Raw genomic sequence first — 7,193 nt, 5'->3', positions numbered from 1 at the left:
CTCTGGTCTCATCATTCAGAATCTCTGACCATGCTATACAGGCATTACAGTTGACCCATGAACAACCTAAATTTGAACTGCATGATTCCACTTATACACGGATTTTTTTCAACCATGTAGATGGAAATATGGTATTCCCAGGATGGAAAACTCGAGAATAGGGAGTTTTCATATATGCGGGTTCCTCGGGGCTGACTATGGAACCTGAGCATGCGTGGATTTTGGTTATGTGGTGGTGGAGGGGGATTCTGGAACTGATCCCCTGCATATACCAAGGCATGACTGTACTATACTTTAAAGCTCCTTACCATGGACTCCCCAGATTTATATGTTGAAACCGTAATCCTGATGTGATGGTGTTTAGCCTTTGGGAGGTGATTAGACTATGAGAGTGGAGCCCTCAGGATGGGACTGGTGCCCTAATAAGAAAAGACCAGAGAAGCCAGGCGCAGTGGCTCACACCTGTAATCCCAGCACTTTGGGAGGCCAAGGCGGGCAGACCACTTGAGGTAAGGAGTTCAAGACCAGCCTGGCCAACATAGTGAAACCCTGTCTCTACTAAAAACACAAAAAGCTAGCTGGGTGTGGTGGCGCACACCTGTAACCTTAGCTACTCAGGCAGCTGATGCAGGAGAATTGCTTGGACCGAGGAAGCGAGGCTGCTGTGAGCCGATATCACACCACTGCACTCCAGCCTGGGCGACAGAGTGAGAACCTAGAGACCCTGTCTCAAAAAAAAAAGGAAAGAAAGACCAAGAGCTAGCCAGCTCTCTTTCTGCTATGTGAGGATACGAGGAGAAGTCTGCAATGGAAGAGGGCCCTCACCAGAACCCCACGATGTGGATGCCCCACTCTCGGACTTCCAGCCTCCAAAACTGTGGGAAATAAATTTCTGTTGTTTATAAGCCACTCAGTCTACAGTACTTTGTTATGGCACCCCGAGGGAAGACACCCCCATGTAATTGCAATGTGGAGTCAAGGTTGGGAACCACAGATCCAGTTTGTTCTGTGCACCCTTGCTACTTACCTAAAGTGTGGTGCTCAAAGACTGGCAGCATCAGCATCACCTGGGCATGTGTTAGAAATGCAGAATTGCCAGTCCTACCCCAGAGCTTCTGTCTCAAAATTTACAGTTTAAAAAATCAGAGGGAGCTCATGTGTGTGTTAAAGTTGAGAAGGCTGCTGCTCACCGGCTGGACAAGAACCAGACGAGGTCAGGTGGACCTGTGGTAGTGAGCCCATCTCATGCTTAGATCAGGGATTTTCAGCCTTGCAGAATGTTCCACCCGAGACCTTTGAGATCAAAATATCTACACGGGGAGACTGGTCTTTGGTATTTTTCAAAAGCATCTCGGCTGATTTTAATAGGCAGCCAGGGTTGAAAACTACTGACTTAGGTACAAAGCTGGCAACTCCACACTTTGTGGGGACAAAGGCTGGGGAAAAAGCAAGAGGGAAATTTCAACCTGAAAGTGACTGAGTTGCAAGTTTGAATTGACTGAGAATTCACTCACTCAAATGGACTGAGTTCCCATGGACGCAACTGAATTAAGTATCTCCAGCAGACAGAATACAGCTTGGAGACAGAACATTGCCTTGAGTTTTTCAAAGATAAAGACACATTTTTGCATGCCTGAGTCTGTGACTACGAAGTCACTCCATATATAAAATACTGTGATAATGCCTGGCACATAGTACTCTATCAATAAATGGTTATTATATTTAAGCAGAGAATGACATGACTCTAATATATATGTCCACTATATTTTGTTTGGATTTTAAAATCTGAAGATTGATATCTTGCAACAATTTTGGAACCTCTATCTCTTTAAACATCTCCTCTCTCTCATTCTCTCTATTCTATTAATAAATTGCAGCTGGGTGTATACAAGCTCTGTTCTTTCTAGTCTCTGAGACCCTTATTAATTGTTTACATTTTTTCATTTCTTTGTCGCTCCATGTTGCATTTTGAGTAATTTCTTCAAATCAGTTCTCCAGTTCACTAATTTCTTTTCTTTCTTCTTTTTTTTTTTTTTGTGGCGGGGAGAGGGGATAGAGTCTCGCTCTGTTGCCCAGGCTGGAGTGCAGTGGTGCAATCTTGGCTCACTGCAACCTCCACTGCCCAGGTTCAAGAGATTCTGCTGCCTCAGCCTCCCAAGTAGCTGGGACTACAGGCTTCTGCCACCATGCTGGCTAATTTTTGTATTTTTAGTAGAGACGGGGTTTCACCATGTTGGCCAGGCTGGTCTTGAACTCCTGACCTCAGGTGATCCGCCTGCCTCGGCCTCCCAAAGTGCTGGGATTACAGGCGTGAGCCACCACACTAATTTCTTTTTTGAACTGGGTCTAATCCACTATTAGTGAGTCCTTCAGGCTTTACATGTTAATTTATATTTTATAAATAAACATATTTATATTTATATTATTTATAAATATATATTTAATTATAAATATATTTAATTTATATAAGTATTTTTATATTTATATAAAAATTAATATATAGTTCTATATTAATTATAAATGTAAATATATTTATATATAAATATATTTATATATAAATATAAATATATTTATATATAAATATAAATATATTTATATATAAATATAAATATATTTATATATAAATATAAATATATTTATATATAAATATAAATAAATATTTATATTTATTTATATTATATATAACATAATATATATTATAAATATATAATAAATATATTATATATAGATATAGATTTATATAAATATATTTATATATAGATATAAAGATTTATATAAATATATTTATATATAGATATAAAGATTTATATATTTATATATAGATATAAAGATTTATATAAATATATTTATATATAGATATAAAGATTTATATATTTATATATAGATATAAAGATTTATATATTTATATATAGATATAAAGATTTATATAAATATATTTATATATAGATATAAAGATTTATATAAATATATATAGATATAAATATTTATATAAATATATTTATATATAGATACAAATATTTATAAATATATTTATAAATATATTTATATATAAATATTTATTTATAAATATATTTATATTTTATAAATAAATAGATACGGGGCATATAAATATATATATTTTATAAATAACATGAATATTTCCTTCCTTTCCCTAGCTCTATTTTACTCTCTCTTATTCATGCTTTGATCACTTTTATATTTTCAAATAGTTAAATAATGCTTAATTTTTAGTCTATGCCCGTATCTAAATCTAAAATTATCTAAAATCTAAAATTATCCTGAGTTTGATTTTGCTATGTGTTGCTTCTGCTGGCTCTTGCATGTGGTGGCTTATTTCTTTGTTGGGTGTGTGTATGTTTGTGTGTGTGTGACTATAAGTTCATGTTTTATTAGTAATTTTTTTTTTGAGGATTGATAGATAATTCCTTCTGGTTCATTCAGCAAGTATTTGTGTTGGCTTCTTCTAGGCTACTGGGGGGTATTACCAAACCATGATGCTTTAAAATAAATTATTAGCTTGAAGTTTGTAGGACAATTCATGTAGGGTGAATTTGGGCAGCAAATCTGCAAGAGTTAGCTTTCGACTTTAATTGGAGCAGAATTTTCCTCCCTTCCACCCAAAACCATGCTGGAAGCAGCATTTTTCCTTGCGGTTTCCATCTGTAAGGCAGGTTTATTTCTGAAAGGCCCTTACAATGAGAATAGTCCTGTGGCATCCCGGCTTTATTAGGGTTTCTTATCAGGATGCCACCTTGGGTGGGCAGTTGTCTTTGCTTTTCTGTCCCTGTATCCCCACGCCTGTGTCAAAGCCGAAGCTTCAAGTTGCCGGGGCTTGGCCCTGCTGCCAGGGTGAGAGCCAGCTTGGCTGCTTGCTGACATCTCTGCATTCCTTTTTTCACTTTATGTTTGGCCTCTCTGGATTTCTTACTTTATTGCCAGCTCAGTGATGCACTTTCAGTGATTTTTCAAAAGTTTATCCAGCATTTCGAGTTATTTCAGAAGGCAGGTTGTCCAGAGTAGCTTATCCACAATATTTCCAGAAATGGAAGACCTCAGTAGTTTCTATTCTAATGAGGTGACAGCGTGCTGGCAGTCCTCACAGCCCTCGCTCGCTCTCGGCGCCTCCTCTGCCTGGGCTCCCACTTTGGCGGCACTTGAGGGGCCCTTCAGCCCACCGCTGCACTGTGGGACTCCCTTTCTGGGCTGGCCAAGGCCGGAGCTGGCTCCCTCAGCTTGCAAGGAGGTGTGGAGAGACAGGCGTGAGCGGGAACCAGGGCTGCGCGCGGCGCTTGCGGGCCCGCTGGAGTTCCGGGTGGGCGTGGGCTTGGCGGGCCCCGCACTCGGAGGAGCCAGCCAGCAGGCCCCGGGCAATGAGGGGCTTAGCACCCGGGCCAGCGGCTGCGAAGGGTGTACTGGGTCCCCCAGCAGTGCCGGCCCACCGGCTCTGCGCTTAATTTCTCACCGGGCCTTAGCTGCCTTCCCGCGGGGCAGGGCTCCAGACCTGCAGCCCGCCATGCCTGAGCCTCCCACCCGCTCCGTGGGCTCCTGTGCGGCCCAAGCCTCCCCGACGAGCGCCGCCCCCTGCTCCACAGCGCCCAGTCCAATCGACCACCCAAGGCCTGAGGAGTGTGGGTACACGGTGCGGGAGTGGCAGGCAGCTCCACCTGCAGCCCCGTGTAGAATCCACTGGGAGAAGCCACCTGGGCTCCTGAGTCTGGTGGGAACGTGGAGAACCTTTATGTCTAGCTCAGGGATTGTAAATACACCAATAGGCACTCTGTATCTAGCTCAAGGTTTGTAAACACACCAATCAGCACCCTGTGTCTACCTCGGGGTTTGTGAATGCACTAAGCGACACTCTGTATCTAGCTACTCTGGTGGGGACTTGGAGAGCATTTATGTCTAGCTAAGGGATTGTAAATACACCAATAGGCACTCTGTATCTAGCTCAAGGTTTGTAAACACACCAATCAGCACCCTGTGTCTAGCTCAGGGTTTGTGAATGCGCCAATCGACACTCTGTATCTAGCTACTCTGGTGGGGCCTTGGAGAACCTTTATGTCCACACTCTGTATCTAGCTAATCTGGTGGGGACGTGGAGAACCTTTGTGTCTAGCTCAGGGATTGTAAATGCACCAATCAGCACCCTGTCAAAACAGACCACTTGGCTCTACCAATCAGCAGGATGTGGGTGGGGCCTGATAAGAGAATAAAAGCAGGCTGCCCAAGCTAGCAGTAGCAACCTGCTTGAGTTCTCCTGTATGTTTTGGGAGTTTTATTTTTGTTTTTTATTTTTGTTTTTGGCTGTTTGCAGTGAATTCCGCTGCTGTTTACTGTTTGGGTCTACACTGTCTTTATGAGTTATAACACTCACTGCGAAGGTCTGCAGCTTCACTCTTACAAGCCAGCAAGACCATGAACCCACCGGGAGGAACGAACAACTTCAGACGCCTCGTCTTAAGAACCATAACTCTCACTGTGAGGGTCTGAAGCTCCATTCTTAAAGTCAGTAAGACCAAGAACCCACCAATTCTAGACACACTGGGGAATTCTTTGTGGGCTTTCAAGGCTCAGGAAGGGAAGTTGCACAAAGAAAATAACCAAGAACAGTGAAATTTACTCAAGAACCAGTATTTTAAACTTATATCCTGTCACCATTATTCAAAGTGTTGTTTTAAAGAAAACAAAAAACAAAATTTGTGGAGTTCTTTGCTTTCTAGGGAATGTTGGTCATTCAAATTTCTGCAAAAACAGCAGAAATGTCTGAGCTAGAGGACGAACTGAAAGCAGAAGCGATAATCCTATCTTCATGCCGATTTAGATGTTGACAGAAAGCTGAGTGTGAAATTATGCTGCACATCATGAAGATGAAAAATCATTTAAGTTTGCTGAGCCCTAATAATGAAAACTTGGAAAACTACCCAATAGAGGACAGTGATACTACTCACCAAAAATAATTGCTCCAATTTTACCAAGCTGCTGTCATGCCAATATATATATTTTTAATTCCCTTAGTTTCCTAGGCCCAAACATGACAATTTAAAGACTTTGCATCTCAATTGTACAGACAACCATAGAGAGGTCTGTGATTGTATATGAAATGCTTCATGATTTTACATCATGAGGTTAGAACTATGTTCTTTAAACAGGATGAAACGTGTTCTAGACCTATTATGTAACATGCTACAGTTATATGCATAAAATAAATGAATCATCCTACTTAAAAGCTTTCTCTTTCTGACTAATGTTACTATGGAGGTTTTTCAACGACAGAAGTGTTTGACAAGAGTTGTTACTGCAGGTTTAATTTTCTTTCATAGTTTTAAAAATCATAATTATTTATAGAAAATAAAGAGATAAATTTACCTTATTTAACCTGATTTGACAAACACTAACTGGACTGGCCTTTGTAAAATGGACAATAGGGCCAGATGTGGTGGCTGACACCTGTAATCCCAGCAATTTGGGAGGCCGAGGTGGGAGGATTGCTTAAGTTCAGGAGTTTGAGACCACCCTGGGCAAGATGGTGAAACCTCATCTCCAAAAACAATGCAAAAAATTAGCCAGACATAGTGGCGTATGCCTGTAGTCCCAGCACTCGGAAGGCTGAGGCAGGAGGATGGCTTGAGCTCAGGAGGCAGAGATTGCAGTAAGCTAAGACGGCACCACTGCACTCCAGCCTGGGTGATACAGTGAGACTCTGTCTCAAAAAAGAAAATAAATAAAATATAAAAATAAAATGGACAAGAGGCAGCCACGAAGAAGGCAGGGCATAACTAGTTAAAAATAACAAGCCCAGCCCCAAGGTGCTCACCTAACAAGGCTGAACTTAGCCCAGATACACCTTGACCCTGGCACGGCCCTGTTGCCTTCTCTTGGCACTGATGCCTTCTCTTGGCATCAGTGGTGGCATGTTCTGTGTTGGCTCATCCTCCTGCTTTGTGCCTCTGGCAGTGGTTCCCCATCATGAAGCCTTGACACCTAGCATCCAAGGTGTTCCTTCCCTGCACCCACCTTTCTCAGGGAAACAGTTGATATGGACTATGAAAATAGAAGGAAAACATTCTATCTAGCTGACCTGTAAAACTGTATAATTTTCTTTAATGTTCTGGATTTCTAGACATTCTTATTTGATTTTATGATAAGATTCAATCCACCAAATACTCTGTGAAAGATTTTTCAACCAGTAAGAA

The 7,193-nt window shown here is 41.2% G+C and overlaps 1 protein-coding gene across 1 annotated transcript; it reads left to right on the top strand.

Moving 5' to 3' along the window:
• Positions 1–3,333: 3,333 nt before the first annotated feature.
• Positions 3,334–4,986, top strand: LOC134761607 (uncharacterized). The gene has a single exon (XM_063725274.1). The coding sequence runs from the start codon at positions 4,043–4,045 to the stop codon at positions 4,799–4,801; it is 759 nt and encodes a 252-aa protein (XP_063581344.1). The 5' UTR covers positions 3,334–4,042; the 3' UTR covers positions 4,802–4,986.
• The last annotated feature ends 2,207 nt before the right edge of the window (positions 4,987–7,193 follow it).

Source organism: Pongo abelii, chromosome 5 (genome assembly GCF_028885655.2).
Source record: "Pongo abelii isolate AG06213 chromosome 5, NHGRI_mPonAbe1-v2.0_pri, whole genome shotgun sequence".
In the NCBI taxonomy this organism is placed as follows: Eukaryota; Metazoa; Chordata; class Mammalia; order Primates; family Hominidae; genus Pongo; species Pongo abelii.
The sequence above is the reverse complement of the archived record's forward strand: the minus strand, read 5'-3'. Positions and strand labels throughout refer to the sequence as shown.

Coding starts and splice junctions, on each gene's coding strand:
- LOC134761607 (XM_063725274.1), top strand. CDS start 4,043: ATGGAAGACCTCAGTAGTTTCTATTCTAATGAGGTGACAGCGTGCTGG.